At 37.8% G+C, this 27,400-nt stretch overlaps 1 protein-coding gene and 1 long non-coding RNA gene across 5 annotated transcripts in view; both read right to left on the reverse strand.

Moving 5' to 3' along the window:
• LMBR1 (limb development membrane protein 1) overlaps positions 1-8,884 on the reverse strand; it is a 293,576-nt gene extending 284,692 nt beyond the window's left edge. For 2 of the 4 annotated variants that reach the window (XM_077151251.1, XM_077151241.1), the window contains exon 1: positions 8,554-8,884. In XM_077151251.1, the coding sequence (XP_077007366.1) occupies positions 8,554-8,629 (76 nt within the window). In that variant the 5' untranslated portion in view covers positions 8,630-8,884. The remainder of the gene's footprint in view (positions 1-8,553) is intronic. The other 2 variants (XM_077151276.1, XM_077151282.1) reach the window with 2 other exon arrangements.
• Positions 8,885-12,463: 3,579 nt separating this feature from the next.
• The window catches only part of LOC143674932 (uncharacterized), a 44,534-nt gene continuing 29,597 nt past the window's right edge, over positions 12,464-27,400 (reverse strand). Inside the window, exons 2-3 of the long non-coding RNA XR_013171288.1 lie at positions 16,697-16,778; positions 12,464-12,954 (exon numbers count right to left, since the gene is read on the reverse strand). This is a non-coding gene — a long non-coding RNA (uncharacterized LOC143674932). The remainder of the gene's footprint in view (positions 12,955-16,696; positions 16,779-27,400) is intronic.

A 27,400-nucleotide genomic window follows, 5' to 3' on the forward strand; every position in this document is an offset into this window, starting at 1 on the left:
CTGCATTGAATCTACAAATCAATTTAGGCAGAACTGACACCTTAACTATATTTAGTCTTTCAATCCATGAACATGATATGCCCTTCCATTTATTTAGGTCTTCTGTGATTTCTTTCAACAATTTCTTATAGCATTCTTTGTATAGTTAAATTTATTTCTAAGTATTTTATTCTTTTGGTTACAATTGTAAATGGAATTTTTTCTTGATTTGCCCCTCAGATTGTTCATTGCTAGTATACAGAAACACTACAGATTTCTGAGTGTTGATCTTATAACCTGCCACTTTGCTGTACTCATTTAGCTCTAGTAGTTTTGCTGTGGATTTTTCAGGATTTTCGACATATAGTATCATATTATCTGCAAACAGTGAGAGTTTCACTTCTGCCTTTCCAATTTTGATGCCTTGTATTTCTTTTTCTTGTCTAATTGCTCTGGCTAGAACTTCCAACACACTATTGAAAACAATGGTGAGAGTGGACATCCTTGTCTTGTTATTGATCTTAGGAGGAAAGTTTTCAGTTTTTCCCGTGTTCTAGTTTGCTAGCTGCCAGAATGCAACACACCAGAGATGGATTGGCTTTTAATAAAAGGGGATTTATTTTGTTAGTTCTTCAGAGGAAAGGCAGCTAACTTTCCACTGAGGTTCTTTCTTACGTGGAAGGCACAGGATGGTCTCTGCTGGTCTTCTCTCCAGGCCCCTGGGTTCCAACAACTTTCCCCGGGGTGATTTCTTTCTGCATCTCCAAAGGCCTGGGCTGAGCTGCAAGTGCTGAGATGAGGTATGCTGAGCTGTTTGGGCTATGATACATTCAGCTCTCTCATTTAAGCACCAGCTGATTAAATCAAACACCATTCATTACAGCAGGCATGCCTCTTAGCCCACTGTAGATGTAATGAGCAACAGGTGAGGTTCATGTACCATTGGCTCATGTTCACAGCAACAGAACTAGGTACCTTCACCTGGCCCTGTCGAGAACTGAATCTAACTACCACATCCCCACTGAGGATGATGTTAGCTGTGGGTTTTTCATATATTCCCTTTATCATGTTGAGGAAGTTCCCTTCTAGTCCTATCCTTTGAAGAGTTTTAAACAAGAAAGGATGTTGAATTTTGTCAAATGCCTCTTCTGCACCAATCGAGATGATCATGTGTTTTTTTCTGCTTTGATTTATTGATATGGTGTATTACATTAATTGATTTTCTTATGTTGAACCATTCTTGCATATCTGCGATGAATTCTACTTGGTCATGGTGTACAATTCTTTTAATGTGCTGCCGGATTCAATTTGCAAGAATTCTGTTGAGGATTTTTACATCTATATTCATTAGAGAGATTGGTTTGTAGTTTTCTTTTCTTGTAATATTTTTGGCTTTGGTAAGAGGGTGACATTGGCTTTGTAGAATGAGTTAGGTAGCTTTCCCTCCTCTTCAATGTTTTTGAAGAGTTTGCACAGGATTGATACTAATTCTTTCTGGAACGTCTGGTAGAATTCACATGTGAAGCCATCTGTGGTCCTGTACATTTTTCTTTTGTGGGGGGGGGGGGGGGGGCTTCTTAATGACTGATTCGATTTCTTTACTTGTGATTGGTTTGTTGAGGGCATCTGTTTCTTCTCAAGTCAATGCTGGTTGTTCATGCGTTTCTAGGAAGTTGTCCATTTCATCTACATTGTCCAGTTTATTAGCATAAAGTTGTTCATATATCCTCTCATTACTTATTTTATTTCTGTGGGGTCAGTGGTTATGTCTCCTTTTCCATTTCTGATTTTATTTATATGCATGCTCTCTCTTCTTTTTGTCAACCTTGTAAAGGGTCCATCAATCTTATTGATTTTCTCACAGAACCAACTTCTGGCTTTGTTGATTTTCTCAATTACTTTCATGTTCTCAATTTCATTTATTTCTGCTCTAATCTTCATTATTTCTTTCCTTTTGCTTGCTTTGGGGTTAGTATGCTGTTCTTTCTCTAGTTCTTCCAAGTAGACAGTTAATTCCTCAATTTCTTGTAAGCACTGGGGACAACCAATTTGCCCCTATGAAACTTATTCATACAGAGGAGAAGCTAAGCCTATTTATAATTATGCCTAAAAATCACCCCAAAAGAACCTCTTTTGTTGTTTAGATGTGTCCTCTCTCTTAAAATCAACTTAGCAGGTGACCTCACTGCCCTCCCTCCTACGTGGGACATTACACCCAGGGGTGTAAATCTCCCTAGCAACATGGGTCATGACTCCCAGAGCTGAGCCAGGACCCAGCAGTATGGGATTGAGAAAGTTTTCTTGACCAAAAAGAAGAAGAAAGAAATGATACAAAATAAAATATCAGTGGCTAAGAGATTTCAAATAGAGTCGAGAAATTATCCTGGAGGTCATTCTTATGCATTATAAAGATATCCTTTTTAGTTTATTATGTATTAAAATAGCTGGAAGGAAATACCTGAAACTATTGAACTTATTCCAGTAGTCTTGATTCTTGAAGATCACTGTATAACTATATAGCTTTTACAGTATGATTGTGTGATTGTGAAAACCTTGTGGCTTTCCTCTAAACAGAGGAAAATGTAGGGAGATATCTTATAAATCCTATAACTGGAGGCGGTTTTATAGACCTTACACCTAAAGCAAGAGCACTGAAGAAAGAAAGAAATAAATGGGAGCTCCTCAAAATTAAACACTTTTGTGCATCAAAAACTTCATCAAGAAAGTAAAAAGACAGCCTACACAATGGGAGACAATATTTGGAAACAACATATCAGATAAAGGTCTAGTATCCAGAATTTATAAAGAGATTGTTCAACTCAACAACAAAAAAAACAGCCAATCCAATTACAAAATGGTAAACAGACTTGAACAGACCCTTCTCAGAAGAGGAAATACAAATGGCCAAAAGGCACATGAAGAGATGCTCAACATCCCTGGCCATTAAAGAAATGCAAATCAAAACCACAATGAGATAGCATTTCACACCCACCAGAATGACCATTATCAACAAAACAGAAAATGACAAGTTCTGGAGAGGATGTGGAGAAAGAGGCACACTTATTCACTGTTGGTGGGAATGTCAAATGGTGCAACTGCTGTGGAAGGCAGTTTGGCGGTTTCTAAAAAAACTGAATATAGAATTGCCATATGACCCAGCAATACCACTGCTAGGTATCTACTCAGAGGACTTAAGGGCAAAGACACAAACGGACACTTGCACACCAATGTTTATAGCAGCATTATTTACAATTGCAAAGAGATGAAAACAGCCAAAATGTCCATCAACAGACGAGTGGCTAAACAAACTGTGGTATATACATATGATGGAATATTATGCAGCTTTAAGACAGAATAAACTTATGAAGTATGTAACAACATGGATGGACCTTGAGAACATTGTGTTGAGTGAGACTAGCCAAAAACTAAAGGACAAATACTGGATGGTCTCACTGATATGAACTGACATTAGTGAATAAACTTGTAATACGTTGTTGGTAGCAGAGATCATCAGGAGATAGAAATAGGGTACAATATTGGGTAATTGGAGCTGAAGGGATACACACTGCGCAACAGGACTGGACACAAAAACTCAGAAATGGACAGCACAATATTACCTAACTGTAATATAATTATGTTAAAACACTGAATGAAGCTGCATGTGAGAATGATAGAGGGAGGAGGGCTGGGGACATAAATGAAATCAGAAAGAAAGATAGATGTTAAAGATTGAGATGGTATAATCTAGGAATGCCTAGAGTGTATAACAATAGTGAAATGTACAATGTACACATTTTAAAAATGTTTTTGCATGAGGAAGAATAAAGGAATGTCATTATCGCAGGTGCTGAAAATAGATGGTAATTAATATGTTAAAATGTTTATGTGTGAGACTAAAGCAAAAAATGTTTATTTGTTCCAAAATTTATATTTTGACTAGAGCATTTCCTAATATAAGTTATGTAGATTGTTTGACTGAAAGTCATAAGTACTTGGAATCTCAGGTAGGACATGAGATTTTGTTGGTTTGTCCACAGTGATGCCCCGATGAATCCCAGAGTGTTTTGATCAGTGAGTGGAAAAGTATTTGCAAGCCCCCTTCGGGGAATGGTGAGAGTGGGGAGAAATTCAACTTCCCCAAGTCGAATTCTTGATATTCTCACAAGCAGTGTGGACAACCAAAGCTACAGGCTGAGCCCCCAGTCTTGGGGTTTATTCATATGAAACTTAACCCCACAAAGGATAGGTCAAGTCTACTTAAAATTTGGGCCTAAGAGTCACCCCCAAGAGAGACACTTTTGTTGCTCAGATGTGGCCTCGCCCTCCAGCCAACATGACGAGCAGTCTCACCACCCTCCCCCTCTCTGCGTGGGACATGACTCCCAGGGGTGTGGACCTTCCTGGCAACGTGGGACAGAGATCCTGGAATGAGCTGAGACTCAGCATCAAGGGACCGAGAAAAACCCTAGAATGAGCTGAGAATTAACATCAAGGGATTGAGAGAACCTTCTCGACCAAAAGGGGGAAGAGTGAAATGAGACTAAGTGTCAATGGCTGAGAGATTCCAAACAGAGTCGAGAGGTTATCCTGGAGGTTACTCTTACGCATTAAGTAGATATCACCTTGTTGTTCAAGATGTAGTGGAGAGGCTGGAGGGAAGTGCCTGAAAATGTAGAGCTGTGTTCCAGTACGCATGTTTCTTGACGATGATTGAACAATGATATAGCTTTCACAATGTGACTCTGTGAATGTGAAAACCTTGTGTCTGATGCCCCTTTTATCTACCATATCAACAAAAGAGTAGAGCATATGGAATAAAAATAAATAATAGGGGGAACAAATGTTAAAATAAATTTAGTTTGAAATGCTAGTGATAAATGAAAGCGAGGGGTAAGGGGTATGGTATGTATAACTTTTTTTCTCTATTATCGTTTTATTTCTTTTTCTGTTGTCTTTTTATTTCTTCTTCTAAATCGATGCAAATGTTCTAAGAAATGATGAATATGCAACAATGTGATGATATTAAGAATTACTGATTATATATCTAGAATAGAATGATATCTTATTGTTTTGTTTCTTTGTTGTTAATTTTTTTTTAATTAACTAAAAAAAAAAAAAGCCCCCCCCCCCAAAAAAAAAGAGAGAATACTAACTATTCTAAGATAGCTGGAGTTATCTTAGAATAGACATGGGGCTGTTGCCAACAATGGGAGGTGTTTTTGTTTTTAAGAAAAATATACTATTTGGAAAGTAAAAAAAAAAACCTTATGGCTGATGCTCCCTTTGTCCAGCCTCTCCACTACATCTTGAACAACAAGGTGATATCTACTTAATGCGTAAGAATAACCTCCAGGATAACCTCTCCATTCTGTTTGGAATCTCTCAGCCATTGACACTTAGTCTTGACACTTTTACTCATATAGAAGACAAATGAGTAAAAAAATAAGGACAAAAAGTAAACAAACAATGAGGAGAAGGATAAAGGGTAAAAAAAAAAAAATTGGGTAGATTGCAATATTAGTGGTCAATGAGAGGGACGTAAGGGGTATGAGGTATGGGATGAATGGGCTTTTCTTTTTTCTTTTTATTTCTTTTTCTGAAGTGATACAAATGTTCTAAAAATGATCATGGTGATGAATACACAACTATGTGATCATATTGTGAGCAACTGATTGTATACTTTGGATGGACCATATGGTATGTGAAGATAGCTCAATAAAAACATTAAAAAAAAAAAAAAAAAAGATATGGTCGGCCCACTGCATTAGACCTAATTTTTCCTCCTAGCTTTGAAATGGAAGCATATCAAAACACCCGCACATAAAGAAAAGGAGGAGGGTTCACAAGGGTGAGGATATGGGTGCTGAGCATGTCCATGATTTCTCCAGCACTCTATGACCATGATAGATAAAGACTAAACAAGACCACTCTATGATCATGCCTGAACACAGACAAAAAATTTGAACACTGTTCACACTGCAAAAATATCCAAACATCTCCCCCTCCTGTCTTATTGATAAACAGTCGCTTCTTTACCTAGCATTAGCTTCAACCTAGTCTTCCTTTCTTCCAGTTAAGATTTATCAACATACCCCATCAGAGAACTATCCCTGCTTTCCAATCCAGATCAAAGCTTCACTTTCCTCACAAATCACCTAACACAATGCAAAATCCTATAAAAAGTCCTTCTTAGTACTCTCTTACTGAGAGGTCCAAAGTTTCCCATAGTGCACATTTTCCCTCACTGCGACACACAATAAATCCAACTTCTTCAACTACAGATGTTTTCCTGGTGGTCTCTGGTTGGAGGACAATGACAAAGACAAAAAAAAAGACTATTATAGAGTCCAAGACAACTATACTTTGAATTTATATAAAACAAGATTGATGATTGATTTCCATCTTCTGTCTAGTCATTATACTACAAGCAGGAAGAGCTAAAGTTTTTATCTCCTCCACAGAGAATAAGCCATGGAAGTGAGGGCAAGACAGTGGTAGGAAACGGCAAGTAAACTCATCCAGAAAGCAGAAGGATGATTCCGTGCATCCCCATTATTCCCCCACCTCTATTTGGCCAACTAAATCAGAGGGTCCTAAAATCTCTGCTATTGTAGAAGTCCCAACCAACCCCAACCACTAACTAGAATAGGTAAAATTAAAAAGGGTCGAAGGGCCAAGGTGGCTCAGCAGGCAAGAATGCCTGCCTGCCATGCCAGAGGACCCAGGTTCGTTTCCCGGTGCCTGCCCATGTTAAAAAAAAAAAAAAAAAGGGTCGAAAACACCAAGTGTTGGCAAGGACAGGAAGCAATCAGACCTTTCATACCCTGTTGCTGGGAGTGTAAACTGGTACCATCACCTTAGAAAATTGTTTAAGAGTAACTACTAAAGATGAACAAACAAATACTCCACAACTTAGCTATTCCATTCCTAGGTATATAACCAACAGACATGCACAGTCAAAACCTGGAAACTACTGAGCCAACCAACAGTAAAATGTAAAAATTAATTCTGGTATAGTCATACAATGAACACTACAACATTGAGAATGAATTACAACTACACACACTACGGAAAAATCTCACAAGATCACTAAGTGAAAGAAACCGGGCATTAAAAATTACATTCTGTAAGATTCCATTTATATAAAGTTCAAAAATATGAAAAAAACTATTCTTTGGTGTTAGAACACAGGATAGTGGCTACTCTTAGTGGAGTGGAGAGAAACTGGAAAAAGACTGGGGCACCAGTAATATTTTGTTTCTTATTCTGGGTTCTGCACTACATAGGTGTGTTTAGTTTGAAAATTATTCAAGTTGTACACTTATGATTATCAATTTTTGTGTATTTTAGCTTCGTTTTAAAAATAAAATTAAAATACAACCAAATATGTTGTACCAAATTCCATTAGCTAAGAATATATAACTTATTTTAATTTCAAAGTATGACTTGGCAAAGCAATTCCCAGTTTTCAACTTAACTACAAATTAGGCAATTTTAAATCAGATTTTTAAACGAAGAGTGTAAATCAGTCTGAAATAAATTAATTAGTTAGAAGAGAGGAGGGATAAATACAAATATATAAAATTAATATATTTAACAGCTATGGAAAATAAACCCAATTATAATGTATTCTAGGGGCATCATGAAAAGATAAAAGCATCAAACTGTCACAACAGCACAGACGAAACACACAGGACTAAAAGACTTCTCTAAGATGCTTCCAAACAATGTGAACTTTTGCTCAGGTCCTAAATCTCAAAAATAACCGATTTTCTTACCTCAAAACAGAAAGACTTCAAACATGAAAGAGGGAAGTTGGGGATGGAGGATGAGGGATGCAAACGTGTAGCGCAGAGGGCCGAAGGAGGGTGCTAACTTAGATAACTGTAACTAACTGGGTTTCAAACCCATGCTTCTAAAGCAGAGAAATGTAAAATAGTTGCTTGCAAATACCTGAGACCGGAAGCTGGGTACCAAACACTAAGACTTGTTAAGTCAGCCAGGCAACTGAACATGGGCACAAGAACCAGCTAGGATAACTAACCTTTTCCAACCTGAATTTTTATTGTGATTCCACCAATACAGGTCAAAGAAAATGTGGGGTGCTGAGGAACACAGGTGGAGCACTCTAGCACTTCAGTGTGGTAAGGGTAGGTGACACGACAAAACGACATGACAGTACTTATAAAGGTAAATCTTTGACGGTGGCACCGAGGACTGAAGGGGGTGGCAGGGCAGTGGAGCTCGAAGGGCGCTCGAGGAGGGGAGGCGAAGAGTGGCAGACAGGAAACTCAGGGCAGGTGGCGGCCTCGAGGGAGATGGCGATGAAAGGGCCGGCCGCGTCGGCTAGCGGGAGGTGCGGAGGCGCGAGGCAGCTAGGACGCGAGGTCTGCCAGCCCCGCGGGCGAGCCCAGGACGCGAGAGGGGCGGGGGCGAGGGCAGGGGCCCGCCCGCAGCGGGGCCTGAGGGGCGCGGGACCCGCACGGGCTGCCGGGCGAAGCAGGGGCTGTTACGGAGGCCAGAACCACCGCGGAAGGTCGAGGGGGAGGAGGAGGCCGGTATCCCCCCACTCACCGTGGACTCCCGCACTTGGCTGTGGAAATGCTGCTCCCGCAGGGACACCTCGTCCTCCCCTTCCATCCTCCTTCATGCCCGCCGCCCCGCCATCCGGATCCAGCCGCACCAGCGCACCATCGCCCCCAGGGGCTGAGAGGCTCTAAAGGCTTCACCCGACCAATCGGGCTTCTGGCCGCGCCACTACGACCAGAAAGAAGAGCCCTAAACCTGCCTAAACCACCACAATAACAACCGCCACCACTACCGCCGCAGCCGCCGAAGCCGCAGAGCGCGGACCCCAAGAAGTCAGGGGAGGGGGCGGGGCCGGGGCGGGGCCGCTCCGCCTCGGTAGGCGGTCAGGATGGAGGAGGGTTCTGGGAAACGTCAGAGGGAACGCGCCGTGGCGTCAGAGAAGCGCGCCTCGAAGCTTCTGCTTGGCTGAGGCCTCTGCCCCAAGAAACCCTCTGGGTGGGCGGGGCCGGACCGGGACCTGGAAGCGCCGCTGGGGCGTGGTTCGACCTGCGGTTCCCGAGATCGAATACCGTGAGCCAAGAGTGGGGCGAGCTGAGAGATCTCGGTAACTCCCACCTTAAGTGTTTGATTATGTGATTGTGGTTCAGTTTTGCGGAAGTGCCCATCCTCCTTCTTTTTTGAAAGGTGGAAATAATGTAATGTTTACGCGCTCTCTAGAGCAGTGTTTCTAGCCCAGAGTTGATATTTACAGTTGCAGTCTGACGCTCTTGTGCCCTACGGAATTAATTATTTATGACATCTCCAATTAGTGCTCTTTAAAAACAGCTCCAGTACTCAATTACCAGAAGTGTTTTGGCAGAGGAAAGCAAGAGGTCCCTCATGGAAACTTTTGCTTTGCCAAAGTAGGTAAAAGATCGGAAATCAGTTGTTACAAATACAAGCTTTGTCTGTCAACTCCGGAAATCTGGGTTCCCAGATAAACTGATCTGGTTGTGAGGTTTCCCTATCAGTAAAACAGATAATCTTAAATATTAGGCGTCTTGCCAAATTTGTAGGATGAGACTGTTTTTCGTGTCTGTTTATGACCGTCTGCAGACCCTTAACAGTACGTTTATTTTGGAGCACAACAAACGTTAAGCACAATTCATCTCCATTCTGCATTTTAAGTATTTTTTTGCTATAAAATTTGTATTTGAAGGAATTTTTACAGCTTACCTTTGAGTTTATTTGGCTACAAGAAAGTCATTTAAATTGCTATTTGGTGTGACTTTTTTGGCATCTCTAGTTGAAAATTCTTATGAAGCCAGAAAATCTACATATTGCTTTCAAATGTCATTTAGATTTTTTAATCTAAATTTAAGTTAATGAAGTTGATAATAATGTTAATAGACATATAATTAAATATATGTGAGTTTAGATTTTGCTATTTCCTTTTGCAATTCTGAGCTAAAAAAATTTTCAAGACTCAAACATTTTTGGCTCCTGAAAAGCTTGTAGGTTCTCAAATGTCATTCATTATACTTAAAAATGTTGTTATTAGGAGAACTTGAGGCTTTTTCTGAGTCTTGTGCCCCTCCTGCAATAGACTGATAGTAAACCGGAAAAATTTCCAGCTGATTAAATCAAATGCTCACTTTTATTTTTTAAAATGTCTCAGAGGCCTAAAGCACCAGGGAAAGGCAAAACGTTCTTTCTGAATCTATTTTTCTGGACATCCAGATTCTGACAGCTGAGTTGAAATATATCAAAACTGACTTGAATAATTTCTACATTAATTTCTCCAAGTCAAAAGGTAAACACATCAGATGTTAAGGTTTGTGACACTTAAATATATATTCCAGAAGGTGGATGCATTCCTCATTTATGATCTTTACAGTCCAGCACCCCCAACCATCTAGAACATTTTTATTTTATTTTAATGCAATTGATAAAAGTTTCATCCACCTCTTAAGTAGTTTCCTGTCTTTGATATTTATAACACAACTGTGTTGGTAGGTTTCAAAAATGGCCACAAGTTCACCCATCCCTATATACTTGCCCCCTGCCAATGTGACCTTACCACTCTCCCCAACAAGAAGTGGAATGTATTTTTCCACCCGTTGAATCTGGGCTTGGCCATTTGATTGGCTGTGTGCAATGGAATAGGAGAAAAGGTAGTATTATTGAAAAGTGCTTGTGCAGTGGGGCTTGCTATCTCTTAAGGCTCCTGGAGATAGGTGGCCCAGTCATCTCTTGTCACCTCAGCCATAAGCCACTTTTCCACATCACTCTTTAAGATTAACCTCCCTAAAATACAGTTTTTCTCCCCTGCTCAAAACACAGTAATGATTCCCCATTAACTGCAGAATAAAACCGAACTCCTTGGCCTGGCATTGAAGAGTCTTGACTTTTTTTACTTACCCTACCTGTAGTAGGTTGTATTATGTATGCCCCCCGCCAAAAAAAAAAAAAAGGAAGTTAATCTGCTTTCCTGTAGATGTGAGCCCGTTGTAAATGGGATCTCGTGAAGATGTTATTTTCAGTGTAGGTATGGCCCATCCCAAATGAGGGAGGGTCTCAGTCGGAATACTGGAGTCCTTTATGAGCAGAAGAAATTCAGACATAGAGAAAGCCATGGGGAGGAGCATGGAGCCCAAAGCCAGAAGTAAGCAGGAATACAGGACAGAAAGAAGAGACTATCACGTGCATTGCCATGTTAACGGAAAAGCCTAAGATGCAGCCCCCAGCCAAAAAATGCCAAAATCTTCAATGGGGGATCATCACCTTGCCGATGCCATGCTGACACCTCAATTTTGGACTTCCCATAGCCTCAAAACTGTGAGCCAATAAATTTGCATTATTTAAGCCAGCCCATTGTATGGTATTTGTCATAGCCTGGGAAATTAAAATACTACTCTTCCAACCATTCTCTCCATTTCTTTCCCCAAACAGACCTTTTCTTCAGCCTGTTGTTCACTCTTTCCCCAACCCCTAACTGCCTTTCCATTTCTGAAGCCCAACAGTTTTACTTATTTTACATCCTACTTCCACCTATTCAAATTCAGTACTATTATCCTTGGGTGCTCACAAGACCTGCCTTCTGCAGAAAGTCTTCCCTGACAATAACAGTCTCTTAATTCATTCAAGTATGTTCACACAAAATAAAGAAAGGTTGATTCCATTCTGTTCTCAGAGAACTTACAATCCAGCAATAAAATAGAAAACTTCTAGAAGTTATTTTCTCAACCATTCACTTGACATTTATCATACATGTCCTTGTGTTGACATTTCATTTGTTTATATCTACTATTCACAGTCAGTTTATAAACTCTTTAAGGCCTGAGGTCCTCTTTAAGCCCTGTATTACCTATTATAATGCCTTGCACAAAGTAGACATCTAACAGATATTAGTCAATAGTTGATTACCCTACCATAATTACAGGGAATCTTGAATAGGGCATGAGATCTTGGTTTGTCCAGGTTAGTGTGAGGCCCTGATATATCCCAGAGTAATTTGAGGAATAAATTTTTAAAAAAGTATTTGTGAAGTCCCCTTTGGGAACTGGGGAGAAAGGAGGAAATATTCAACTTCCCCATTTAGGGAATTGCTGATATTCTCGCAGGCAGTGGGGACAACCAAATCAATAGGCTAAACCCTCAATCTAGGGGTTTGCCCCTATGAAACTTACTCCTGCAATAGTTTAGCTAGGCCTACTTATAATTATTCCTAAGAGTCACCCCCAGAGAACCTCTTTTGTTGCTCAGACGTGTCCTCTCTCTAAGCCAACTTGGTAGATAAACTTACTGCCCTCCCCTCTACATGAGTCCCAGGGGTATAAATCTCCCTGGCAATGAGGGAAAAAACTCCCAGGATGAGCTCCCAGCATCAAGGAATTGAGAAAGCCTTCAAGTTTCAGTGGCTGAGAGATTTCAAACAGAGTCAAGAGATTGTCCTGGAAGTTATTCTGATGCATTATATAGATACCCCTTTTTAGTTTATGGTGTACTGGAGTGGCTGGAGGAAAGTACCTGAAACCATTGAGCTGTGTTCCAGTAGCCTTGATTCTTGAAGATAACTGTATACTGTATAAACTGTATACAGTTTTTACAATGTGACTGTGTGATTGTGAAAACCTTGTATCTGATGCTCCTTTTATACAGGGTATAGATAGATGAGTAAAAATCTAGATTAAGAAATAAATAAATAATAGGGGGGATAGGGGTAAAATAAATTGGGTAGATTGAAATAATAGTGGTCAATGAGATGGAGGGATAAGGGGTAAGGGATGTATAAAAACAAAAGAGTTACCCTGAGAAATTACTGAACTCTCCAAACTTCAATACATCTTCAAGTTTCTATATCAATAGGAGTAATTGTCTGAACACGCTCCAGCATTGTGAGTCACATGTCCTTGATTCAGAATGTTGCGTGTTACCATATATTCCAATTTCATCATGTCTTTGAAACTGCCAAAATTGGAGACAATTCCCATTACTATACCTGGCCTTATTTTGATTCTTGTGATCACAGTGTAACCGAAGTTTGGAGAAACAGAGACCAATTTTTTTTTTGGTCTCCGTTTGCCCAATAAAAATCAAGCCAAGCAATATTCACATATAACCTATATACTTCAGCCTTCTGTCAAAAGTGGGCTTTTTACCTTATCCAGATAATCATAGCAAGTATACCACAGCCCAGCCTCTAAGGCAAAAAAGGAAAACTGGCTCAGAAAGAAATGTTGTGAACTCTATTATTTCCTTCCAGGGAAAAAATTCTGGGTCATGGTAATATCTAAACAAAATTCTCTTACCTCATTCAGGGTCCTGAGAGCTGCTGTGTTTCATTTTGTTTTGTTTTTCCTATTGTCTAATAGAAACCCAGAAAAACAAGCCAGCATAATTCCTAGAATAATTTTCCTCCAGATATTCACGACTCTCTTACTTCTTTCAAGTCTTTACTCAAATCTCACTTTTTCAAAGTAACCCTTTCCTGACCATTAACTTTCTGTAACTTCCTAGATATCCAAATTCCCCATCACTACTCTACCTATTCTTTTTTTCGTGACACTCAAGACTTTGTAATTATCGTGTACTTAGCTCACTTAGTACATTTATGTCTATTGCCTGTCTTCCTGTTAGACTGTAAGCTCCGTGAGGACACAGGTCTTTGTCCTATGTGCCTAGGACAGTTCCTGGACCATATGGTAGTCTAGAGGGTATAGCTAGAGCAAAGACCCTAAGGTTGGAAAATTCCTGGCATATTTGAATTGCATGATCCCCCTAAAACTACTTACCACCTGGGGAAATTTCTTCTTCCCTCAGTGAAAATCTCCTAAACGAAGAAAATAAAGTCTATTTTCTTTGACTCGTTTCCAAACAAGAAGACTTTACTGGGCTTTATTTTCTATAATTTACATTTCAAAGACAATTTTTTTTAATATAAAATTACACCATTAAATGAAAAAGAATTCTGTAAACCAAGTTCTAGTTCTGCCATGAATTGGCTATGTGACTTTTTGGGATGTGCTTGTTTGAATCTCCTATGGACCCCAGGGAAGCCAGGTCCTTTAATCCTCATTCAGTATTGCTGGGTGGGAGCATTTGTTTCCATGGAGATATGACACACCCAATTGTGGGTGGTAACTTTTGGATAGGTAATTTCCATGGAAATATGTCTCCACCCATTCAAGGTGGGGTTGCTTACTGTAGCCCTTTAAGAGGGAACCATTTTGGAAAAAACTTGAGAGCCCATGCAGCCAGAGATCTTTGGCAATGAATAAGAAAAACGCCCCCTGCCTACTTCTCTATCTTTATCTCCTATCACTTCCATTGACTTTGTATTTACCATTCCTTCTGCCCAAAATGTTCTGTCCCTAGATCACAACAGCCTTCTTCTCATCACTTGTATCTCAGTCTAAATGTCATCACCTTAGAGAGGCCATCTCAGACGATTGTTGCTAAAGTAGTCAAGCAAACACAACTTAGCCACACTTGCTCATTTTACTTCGTTTTACTTTCTTCATAACAGGACCATCTGAAATCATTTATTTATGGTTTTATTTTCAATCTGCCCAGTCTAGACATGGCAAGGAAAGTGTCTCATTTACTATTTTCCCAACACTGAGCACAACGTCTGGCACATAATTTGAGCTCAGTAAATCCCTTTAGATAAATGAAGAGTATCAGAGAAAGAGAGGGTAATGGGGAACTAACTTTTGTAGAATAACTACTCTACTCAAGGCATCTTACATACTTTGTTTAATTTAATCATTGCAATAATCCTGTGAGGTAGTTATTGTTAGCCCATTTTGCCAATGGAGACAATGAGACTTGAGAGGATAAGTAACTTGATGTAGTTTATATGACAAATATTTGACCTGGGTCTGTCTAACTCATTAACACCTGTACTTTTCAAGTAGCATTGCTCCTCTCCATTCAATAAAACCAGAAACTTCCATCATCATGCATGACACATGGCAAAATTCCCAGATCCCTCTATTGTAGATACTTACATCTTCCACCTCATTATCAATGCCCCAGTCCTTCCACAGCCATTAGTATGCTTGAGATTGTGCAAAAGCACACTATTACGTCAAACTCTCTCATATATATATATTATCTCCCGTCACTTTCCAAGAGTAGGGATTTCTGTTCTTATTCTAGTGCTTTCTGTAATAGGCTTGGGGAGAAACTGGCCTCATGTACATTTGACCCATCAACCACTGCTTGTGAGAGCTACTGCTTGCTCATCATCATTTATGGCATTGTATAATGCTTTTCAAGCAATTATACAAGGTACTACTTGGGCATAAGTGAACTAAGAGACAATTTAGCACAATTTCTAAAGGTAATATCATAAGGAGACATTAAATTTACTGCAGGTTGATTTCAATCATTTATATTGGCTTATAATGAATTCAGTCATATATCATCTTTCTAGGCCTCAGTTATCCATATTAACTCTTTTTTTTCCTTCCATGTTCCACAAATACAATTTAGGAGGGAAGGGAATCAAAGTGGGGGGAAGGGCAATCAGTCAAGTTAACTTTCTACTACAAAGGGAACAAGAAAGTGTAAGTACCACCAAAAGAATCAAAGACTTTTAAAGCTGGCAGGACAGCAGAGTAGTTCCAGTAATATTGAAACAAGGGCCCAGAAAATTTTAGGGACAATCCTAAAGTGACAAGGATAATCTAGACTTCCTGACTTCCACCATTCTTCCCACCATATCCCAGCATACTTCCCACCATATCCCATTCCTACTAGAGGAAAATTCACCAACCTTCTCAGCTCCTAAAGGATTCCTTCAGATTCTGCTTCATCCTCCATTATAGATACATTCAACTCTACCCTTTCCACAGAGGCTAGTGAGGAAATGTCTTCAACTGCAACTTCTATGCATTATTCCTTGGCTTGGAGACATATTTGCTTTTATTTTTCAAGCATCTCATGCTCAAATTTGCTTTTGTTTTAGTACTATCTTTAAAGTTTCCATGCTTTTCAAGCTTTATTTTTTTTTTAGTCACAATAGCAGACATATCTTAGCACTTTCTGTTTTCCAAGCACTGTTCTGTCTTACATGTATAATCTAAGTTAATATTCACCATCATTCTATGTATGGTTACTTATCATGCTACTTATAGGTTAGAAAACTAAAGCACAAAGAGGTTAGTAATTTGCTCAAGATCACAAGTAAATGGCAGAGCTAGAATTGGAACTTGGAAGTCTATTCTAATACATCGAAATATCGCCTTCTAACTTTAACGTTCCTAGAATAAAGAACTGTACAAAGCAACACCTAACTCAAATGTTAAGTTTCTTGTGTAAACTAAAAGAATAACTATCTCATTTTGCCAAGAACTTGAGAAAACTTATAAAGAAAAACTAGATAGATAGATAGATAGATAGGATGGGTATTTATATATTTATATTTACCTATGTTTATAATAATAAAGTATAATTTTGAAATGAGAACCATAGAACATATATATTAGAATAGAAAAAGATGGAAGGATTTGAACCTAGTTCAGCAGTCACTAAGTAATCTATTTTTTTTTCTTATTTATCAGTAACTTTATTTAATGTGATTCACTAACCCATAGTGATCTATTTTTAATTACACATTTTTTTCTGAGCTTCCAACATCAAAAATATAAAGAAAGTATCATCTGTTGCACTATTCTCATTAGCCAGAAGAAAAAAAGCATACCTCATATTCGTGAGAAACCAAGATTTTCTTAGCCCTTTGCTCCAGAACAAATAATCTTATGTAGGCCTCCAGATTGGAAATCCTGAAAAACGTTGTAGAAAATATCGTCAGAAATATTCTTACACAATTGAAATGACTGGTTTATGAGGTATGAGACTGTTTATTATTAGTCTCTTTGATTAAACAACAAGTCAAAGAGTGAAGTGCTAGAGAAAATGTGGAGAGAGAAGTACATCTATTCAGTTTTGGTAGGGTAGCAGAATGGTACTACCCCTCCAGAAGGCAATGTAGCAATTCCATAGGAGGCTAATTATAGAGTCACCAAATGATTAGGCAATCCCATTACTAAGAATATACTCAGAAGCACTGAAAGCAGGGACTTAAATAGACATTCGCACACTGATGTTTATGACAGCATAATTCACAATACCCAATGGATGGAAGTGGCCAAAGGATACATCGACTGAGAAGCAGAAGTACAAACTGGTATACACATATGAAGGAATATTGTGCAGCTACAGAAAGCAATGAAATTATGAGGGCATGCCACAAGGTGAATGAATCTTAAGGGCATTATGTTGAGCAAAACAAACCAGAAACAAAAGGACGAACATTGTATAATCTTTTAGAAAATGCTTATGAGAAAATTAGGGCCTAGATTGTAAGTACATACAACAGTCACATTTATTCCTGAGATTTAAGTGTTTTCTCTAAATTCTGAGAAGCTTGCTATATGTGTATAACCTCATATTTCCCTGGAACTTTGGGTACCTGGGTGACACCTAAAAGTCAGAATTAGAGTTCTGAAGCTCTGAAAGTCAGCATTACTTCAGATAACAACGGTTAAAGAAGCAAAAAAAGAGATCAGACTTCAATTTAGAGATAAGAACGTCAATAAGAGATAAGAATTAGAAATAAGATCTGGTTGGGACAATCAGAATACAGGATAAAGGATGAAATTGTCATTTAGAACTTCACCTTCTGGCTAAGACTAAAGGAAGAAATGTTTAATTTGTCCAAAACGTAAATGTTCTGTAGCATACAATCTAACTTAACCGGTCTGACTTGTTCATTTAAACAACGTAAACACATGGAGCCTAGAATAGGGCATGAGAACATGTAAGTCTATGCAGCTTAAGGTAATACCTAAAGTAATACACTGATACATTCCAGAGTTTGTTGGGCAGATAATTAAAAACTATTGGCACAGTCCCTTGTAGAACTGAACTGGAGAAAAAAATTGGAACTATTAAACTTCCCCATCTGGGAAATTCCTGACACTCTCTGAAACATTAGGAACTCCCAAGGTAATATGCTAAACCCTCGATCTTGAGGCTTGCCCTTATGAAACTTATTTCTGTAATGGTGAAGCTAAAACCACCTATAATTATGCCTAAGAATCATTTCCAGAGAACCTCTTTTGTGGTTAGATGTGGCCCCTCTCTAAATATATACCCAACTCTGCAAGTAAACTCATTATCCTTCCCTCTATATGGGACACGGGGTTGTGAGTCTCCCTGGCAGCATGGCCCTGGCACCATAGGATCAACAACGCCTACCTGACTAAAAAGGGGGAAAGAAATGTAACAAAATAAAGTGTGAATGGCTAAGAGATTTCAAATACAGTCAAGAGGCTATTCTGTATGTTACTCTTAGGCAAGCTTCACCTAGATATTGCTAATTGCCATGGCATGCCAAACCCCAACTAATAGTGATCCTGTAAACCCTAAAGAACCAGGACTCTATAAAAGTTTTACTCACTAAGATTATTTTTCAGAAACCTAAAACTTCCAGATGGTTCCTAGGTCAGATAAGCCCTGAAACCCATGGTTTCCAAGCTCTCCAAGAGCATCAACCAGTTGCATCCCTATAGCCCCTGATGGTGACACCCCTTTTCAACACAAAGAAGTTAGAATGGCCATTGCCAAAATACCTCTAAATATTGGGAGAAGGATCAAAGGAGAAGGAGGCATTGTATCAGAGAAGATAGGATTTAATAAATGAGTATGGCTATTGAATATATTATATTAATATTTCTTTTTTAATTGGTGAAACTATAACCATACCATACTTTGAAATTTGTTCTAAAACTACTTATTAAAATGTACTTTGAAATTTATTGATTTTTTGTACATATGTTATAGTTCTAGTCTGCCAAAGCTGCCAGAATGCAACACAGAATGAAATCCAGAGATAGATTGGCTTTTAAATAAAAGGGGATTTATTTAGTTAAAAACATATAGTTCTTCAGAGAAAAGGCTAACTTTCAACTGAGGTTCTTTCTTACATGGGAAGGCACAGGGCGATCTCTGCTGGTCTTCTCGCCAGGCCTCTGGATTCCAACAACTATCCCCGGGGTGATTCCTTTCTGCATCTCCAAAGGCCTGTGCTGAGCTGTGAGTGCTGAGATGAGGTATGCTGAGCTGCTTGGCTGTGCTATGTTGAGCTCTTTCATTTAAGCATCCAGCCAATTAAATCAAACATCATTCCTTGCAGCAGGCAGCCTCCTAGCCAACTGCAGATGTAATCAGGGACAGATGAGGTTCACATGCTATTGGCACATGTCCACAGCAATAGAAGCAGGCACCCTCACCTGGCCAAGTTGACACCTGAACCTAACTACCACACTTACGTTTCACAATTTTAAATGTTTAGAAAAATAGAGTGCTGCATGGAAAAAATTTACTTATTGCAAACTACAGACTAGAGTTAACAGTAATATCTTAATAGCCTTTCATCAACAGTAACAAATGTACCACATCTATTATGCAGGGTGGGATAAGGGGTATGGGATATTTTGAATTTCCTTTTTTATTTTCATTTATTTTACTAGATTAATTAAGATTTTTTACAATTGATCATGGTGATGAATACACAATTATTTGATGACACTGTAAGCCACTGTTTGTATACTTCAAATGTGTATACAAAGATGGATTGTTTGATGTGTGAAATATCTCAATAAAATCGCACCTAAAAAACAAAAGTCAAATGGAAATTTTGGAGTTGGACTGTACAATATTTGAAATGAAAAACTCACTATCAGAACAGACAAAAACACAGATACAGGGATAAATAGATGGGCTGATTGATAGATAGGTAAAATGATATGACAAATGTAGCAAAATGTTAAAATTAGTGTGTATGGGTCCGCTGGTTTGAAACGATTATGTACCCTAGAAAAGCCATGGTTTAATCCTGATCCAATCTTGTGAAGGCAGCTTCTTTTAATCCCTATTCAGTACTGTAGTCAGGAAACTGGATGACATTATCTCCACAGAGGATTGACTCACCCAATTGTGGATATTAACCTTGGATTAGAGGGAGACGTGACCACCCATTCCAGGTGGGTCTTGATTAGTTTACTGATATCCTAAAAATAAGGAAACATTTTTGGAGAAAATGAGAGAGAGACACAAGATGAGGGAGTCCCTTTGAGACCCTTGAGAACCACGAAAGTCCAAGCAGCCAGAGACCTCTGGAGATGAGAAAGGAAAACACCCCCAGGGGTTCTTCATGAACAAGAAGCCTGGAAAGGAAGCTAGTCGACTTCGCCATGTTTGCCCCCTGCCTTTCCGATTGAGAGAGAAACTCTACACTTCATCGACCTTTATTGAATGAACGTAACCTCTTGTTGGTTCTTTAATTTGGACATTTTTATAGACTTGCTTTAATTGGGACATTTTCATGGCCTTACAACTGTAAACTTACCCACTCAATAAATTCTCCATTTTTAAAAGCCATTCCATTTCGGATATAACGCATTGCGGCAGCTAGCAAACCAGAACAATGGGTATCTTAGGGGATAGTGGTATGTTGGAGTTCTCTATGGGGGGTTGTATTATTTTTGTAATTGTCCTGTAAGTTTGAAAGTATTTCAAAATAAAAAAGTTTGAAATTAGAAAAAAAATCACTAGAGGCACTCCACAAAAGATTTGAACAGACAGAATAAAAAATCAGCAGAACTTGAAGACAGACCATTCTGAGGAACAGAAAGAAAAAAAAAGAATGAAGAAAGATGAAGAGACTCAGAGACCTATTGGACACTAGCAAACATACAAGCATGCATAATGGGAATTCCATAAGGAAAGGGGAGATAGAGGTAAAAAAGACCATTTGAAGAAAAATGGCTTAAAACTTCCCAAATTTCATGAAAAACATGCATCTACACATCAAAGACACTCAACATACTCCAAGTAGGATAAACTAAGGAGACCTACACTTCAACATATCATGATAAAACTGACACAGGATAAAGAGAGAATAGTGAAGGCATCCATACAGAAGTACCTCAATCACATACAAGGGACACTTAATGAAATGAACAGATGTTTTTCCATCAGAAACTGTGGAGGCCAGAAAGCAGTCGGGTGACATATTCAAAGTGCTGAAAGAAAAAAAAGCTGTCAACAAAGAATTCTATGTCCAGAAAACTATCTTTCAAATATGAAAAAGAAATCAAGACATTTTCAGGCAAACAAAAACTGAGAGAATTCAGTCACTAGGAGACTTGCCATACAATAAATATTAAAAGGAGTCCTTAAGGATGAAATTGAAGGACACTAGGCAGTTACTTGAATCCACACAAAGAAATAAAGAACATAGTAAAGTTAACTACATAGGTAAATATAAAAGAGAGCATAGATATATTTTTGTTTACTAACTTTTTCTCACCTATCTGATTTAAAAGTTAACCACATAAAATGATAATTATAAATCTGAGTGATAGGTATTGTATTAGTTTCCTAGGGCTGCCATAACAAAGCACCACAAATTGAATGGTTTAAAACAACAGAAATGTAATTATTCACATTTCTGGAAACTAGAAATCCCAAGTTAAGGTGTCTGCTGAGCCATGCCCCCTCCAAAGATTTTACAGAAGAATTCTTCCTTGCCACTTTAGTTTCTGGTGGTTACTGGAGAGCCTTGGTGCTCTTATCTTGGAGGAACATAACTCAGTCTCTGCCTCAAATTCACATGGTCTTCTTCCCTGGTGTTTGTATCTCTCCAAATCTCCCCTTCCTCATAAGGATATCAATCATTGTGTTTATGGGCCACCCTAATCCCATATGACCTCATCTTACTTTGTTTATATCTGAAAAGATTATTTTCAAATAAGGTCACATTACCAGTTACTGGAAATTGGGACTTAAATATATATTTGTGGAGGCGACAACTCAATCCACAAGAGGTATTCAATGTATAAAGATATAATTTATATCACAACAACAGGATTAAAAAGGTGGGGAAGGAAATAGAGCTATATTAGAGAAGTTTTTGTGTATTATTAAAATTTAGTTAGTATTTAAAATGTTAATTGTAATTCCCAGGGCAACCACTGAGAAAATTACTCAAGAAATATAGTAAGAGAAAGGACAAGGACATTAAAATGATACACTATAAAATAAATATCTAGTAATGCCAAAATAAGGCAGTAATGGAGGAATAGAGGAAAATAAAAGATAGGACATATAGAAAAAGATGCAAATGTCAGACATAAACCTTAACTCCTACATAATTATATTAAATGCATAGAAATTAAATACTCCAATTCCAATAAAAAGGTAGAGATTAACAAAATAGGCAAGAAGACGTCATCCAACTATATAAATACTGTCTACAATGGACACACTTTAGATTAAAACCCAAGTAGATTGAAAGTTTAAGGATGGAAAAAGGTATACCAGGCAAAACAGAGCTGGAGAAGTTATGCTAATAATAGACAAATTGACTTCAAGGACAAAATTATTAGTAGAAACAAAGAAGGAACTTTTATGATAATAAAAAGGTCAATCCTTAAAGAAGGTATAAACAATTGTAAACATATATGCACTTGACAACAGAGCCCCAAAATACATGAAGTAAAAACTGAGAGAAATGAAAGGAAAAATAGTCAATTCAACAATACTATTTGGTGACTTTAATATTCCACTTTCAGTAATAGATGAAACAAGTAGACAGAAGGTCAACAAAGAAATAAAAGGTTTGAATAATACTAGCTAGATCTAACAGATATCTATAGAGCACTTCACCCAACAAGAACAGAATACACATTCTTCTGAAGTGTAGTTGGAACATTCTCCAATATAGACCCACATTAGGCTATAAAACAAGTCTCAATAAATTTAAAAGGATTTAAATCATACCAAGAATATGCTCCAACCACAGTGGAAAAAAAAATTAGAAGGAAATCTGGGAAGTTCACAAATATAGAAATGCAACAACAAACTTCTAAATTACTAATGGGACAAAGAAGGAATTGAAAGGGAATTTAGAAAATACTTTGAAATGAATGAGAATGAAAACACAACTTACAAAACTTTTGAGAAGCATTAAAGAATATGCTGGGGAAGGGAGGACAGGCATGGGTAATTCAGTGGTAGAATTCTCTACTACCATGTGGGAGACCTGGGTTTGATTCCCGGTCCGTGCATTTCCTGAAGACAAGCAAGCAAGCAAACAAACAAAAAAACAAGCAAACAAAAATTCAACAAATGGAGCTGCAATAACAGGATACTCACATGGAAAAAAGAATGAAATGTGACCTCTGCCATACAGCATACAGAGAAAAAAAAGAACAGCCTAGAGAAACATTTATGGCTGTAAACGCTAACATGTAAAAAAAGAAGAAAAATCTCAAATTAATAATCTGTCTACCTTGCACAACTAGAAAAAGAAGAGCAAACTAAAATGAACACAAATAAAAGAAATACTGAAGAATAGATTAGAAATAAATGAAATACAGAATAGAAAAACAATAAAGAAAATCAATGAAACAAAAAGTTGGTTCTTTCAAAAGATCAATACAATTGAAAAACATTTAGGTAGACTGAAAACATAGGTATAAATCTTCATAACTTCAGACTAGGCAGTGGTTTCCTGCGCATGACTCCAATGGCACAGGAAACAAAAGAAAAAATAGATTAATTGAACTTCAATAAAATTAAAATCACTATCAAGTAAGCGAAAAGACAACTTTCATAATGGGAGACCATATATGTGATAAGGGTCTAGAATCCAGAATATATAAAGAACTCCTACAATTCAATAGAAAGACAATATACTTTTAAAGTGGGGAAAAGACTTGAATAGACATTTCTCAAAAAAAGAATCACATTTGGCCAAAATGCACATGAAAACACGCTTTTAAAAGCATTAGTCATTAGGTATTTGCAAATTAAAACTATGACCACCACTTCACACCCACTAAGTTGGCTAAAATTTAAAAAGACACACAATAATAAGTGCTGACAAAGATGTAGAAAAATTGGACTCTCATTTATTGCTGGTGGGGATATAAAATAGTGTTCCAGTTTGCTAGCTACTGGAATGCAATATACTAGAAACAGAATGGCTTTTAAAAATGGGAATTTAATAAGTTGCTAGCTTACAGTTCTAAGGCTGAACAAATGTCCCAAGTAAAGCAAGTCTATAGAAATGTCCAATTTAAGGCATCCAGTAAAAGATACCCTGGTTCAAGAAGGCCGATGACGTTCAACATCTCTTTCTCAGCTGGAAGGGCACACGGCAAACATGGTGGCATCTGCTGGCTTTCTCATGGCTCTAACAAAAGGGACTCTCTCCAAAATGTTTCCTCTTTTAAAGAATTCCAGTAAACAACTCCACCTTTAATGGGTGGAGACACACCTCCAAGGAAATCATCTAATCAAAAGTTACCACACACAATTGGGTGGGTCACATCTCCATGGGAACAATCAAAATGCTCCCCCCCAACAATATTGAATGAGGATTAAAGGACATGGCTTTTCTAGGGTCCACTATAGATTCAAACCAGCACAAATAGTAAAACCACTTTGTAAAAAGTTTGGCAATTTTCACAAAAAAGTTAAACATACCCACACATCTATGGTCAATTGATTGTTGACAAGATTGCCAAGATGGTCATTCCAACAAATTGTGCTGGGAAAGCTGGATATCCACATGCAAAAAACAAAAAATGCATTTGGACACCTGCTTCACAATATAAACAAAAATTAACTCAAAGAATCAGAGACCTAATTGTAAGGACTAAAACTATAACGTGTTAGAAGGAAACACAGATGTAAAGCTTCATAACCTTGGATTAGGCAATGGTTTCTTAAATATGGCACCAAAAACACAAGCAATAAAAGAAAAAGTAGGTAAGTTGAACATCAGAATTAAAACTGTGCATCAAAGGACATCTATCAAGAAAATGAAAAGACAACCTACAAAACGGGAAAAAAATTTTTTTTAATCATATATCTGATAAGGATTTAGTATCCATAAAAAGAACTCTTAAAATTCAACAGTAGGGGCGGGCCACAGTTGTTCAGTGGCAGAGTTCTCACCTGCCATGCCCAAGACCCGGGTTCGATTCCCAGTGCCTGCCCATGCCAAAAAAAAAAATTCAACAATAAAAAGATAAGCCAACATAAAAAATAGATAAAGGATTTGAATAGACATTTCTGCAATGAAGATAGACAAATGGCATGGCCCATAAGCACCAGTAAAGATGTTTAATATTATTAGCTATTAGGGAAATGCAAATCAAAGCCATAATGTACATGGCTTTACACCTACTAGGATACCTATACTCAAATAAATAAGCAAAAAATAAGAAGTGTTGGTAAGGATGTAGAGAAATTGCTGGTAGGAATGTAAAATGGTACAGCTACTGTGGAAAACAGCTTCTTAATATGTTAAACATAGAATGACTAAATGATAACCAAATTCTACCCCTAGGTATACACCCCAAAGCATTGAAAACATATATGTTCACACAAAATCAAGAATGTTCATACATTCAAAATAATCCAAATATCATCAATTGATGGATAAACTAAATGTGTTACACCCATACAATGGAATCATGAAAAGGAATGATAGATTAATTAAAGTTATGACATGGAAAACATTATGCCTAAATACAATTAAAAACATTATACTAAGTGAAAGAACTCAGAAACAACTTCAGACCCCACATTGTATGACTCCATTTATACAAAATGTCCATGATATGCAAATTCCTAGAGACAGAAAGTAGATTAGAGGTTATCAGGGTCCATGAGGAGAGGAATAGAGAGTGACTGCTAATGACTATAGGGTTTCATTTTGGGATGATGAAAATATTCTGGAATCAGGTAGTGGTGATGGTTGCAGAGCCTTGTGAGTATAAGCAACATTAAATCGTATACTTTAAAAGAGTGAATTTTATGGTATGTGAGTTATTTCTCCATTTAAAAAATGGATTATAGACTTAAAGTAAGAAATGAACTCTAGAATCTCTAGAAGAAAATACAGGAGAAAATCTGCCTGACCTTGGGTTTAGCCCATTTTAGATACAGCATCAAAAGCATAATCCATGAAAGAAAAAACTGATAAATTGGACTTTATTAAAATTTAAAACTTTTGCCCTGCAAATGACAATATTAAGATAATGAAAAGACAGGTCACAGACTGGGATAAAATATTTGTAAATTACATATCCAATAAGCACTTTTGTCCAAAATATACAAACCACTCTTAAAACTCAAAACTAAGAAAACATCATTTTAAAGTAGGCAAAAAAAAAAAAAAAAACAGACAACTTACCAAAGAAAATATACAGATGGCAAATAAACATATGAAAAGACGATCAACAAACATAATAGATCATTAGGGAATTGTAAATTAAAACAACAATAAGATACTACTATATACCTATTCGAATGGGCACAACACCAAGTGCTGACAAAGATGAGAAGCAACTGGAATTCTCATTCATTGCTGGTGGAAATGCAAAGTAGTACAGCTGCTTTGGAAGACTGTTCAGCAGTTTCTTATAAAGCTAAACATAATCTTACCATATGATTCAACATATGCATAGGTACTTACCCAAATGAGTTGAAAATTTATGTCCACACAAAGAGCTGTACATGAATGTTTATAGCAGATATGTTAGTTTAAAGCTGAATAGACCCCAGAGCATCATGTTCTTAAAGCTAATCCATTCTTGTGGTGTAAACCTATTGTGGGTGGATCTTTAGGTTATTTCAATTGAGGCGTGCGCCAGGTGGGTCTTAATCCTCATACTGGACACCTTTATAACAGAATGAAATTCAGAGGAGAGAAAGCCAAAGGAGGAAAAAAGAAAAAGCCACAGAAGCTAAGAGAGAAAGCCACAGTAGCGAGAAGCTGAAAGCAACAAAACCTGAAAGAGAAGGGAGAGACCAGTAGACATTGCCATGTGTCTTGCCACATGACAGAGGAGTCCAGGATCACCAGCAGCCAGTCTTTGTAAAGAAAGTATCATCTGATAATGCCTTGATTTGAACATTTTTCTTGGCTTCAAAGCTGTTAAGCTTTAAGACAATAAATCCCCATTGTAAAAAGCCAATCCATTTTATGGTATCTTCATTTTGGCAGTTTTAGCAAACTAAAACAGCAGCTGTATTAGTAATTGCTAAAACTTGGAAGCAACCAAGATGGCCTTCAATGGTGAATTGATAAACAAACAGTAGTACTTTCTTATGATACTTGTTTTAGTTTGTAAGCTGCCAGAATGCAATATGCCACAAATGGAATGGCTTTTAAAAAGGGAATTTATCAAGTTGCAAGTTTACAGTTCCAAGGTCATGAAAATGTCCAAATTAAGGCATCCAGAGAAAGATACCTTAACTCCAAAGAAAGGGTCCGATGAAGTTTGGCCCCTTCAGCAGGGAGGGCACATGGCGACATCTGCTA

This window comes from Tamandua tetradactyla, chromosome 1 (genome assembly GCF_023851605.1).
Source record: "Tamandua tetradactyla isolate mTamTet1 chromosome 1, mTamTet1.pri, whole genome shotgun sequence".
In the NCBI taxonomy this organism is placed as follows: domain Eukaryota; kingdom Metazoa; phylum Chordata; class Mammalia; order Pilosa; family Myrmecophagidae; genus Tamandua; species Tamandua tetradactyla.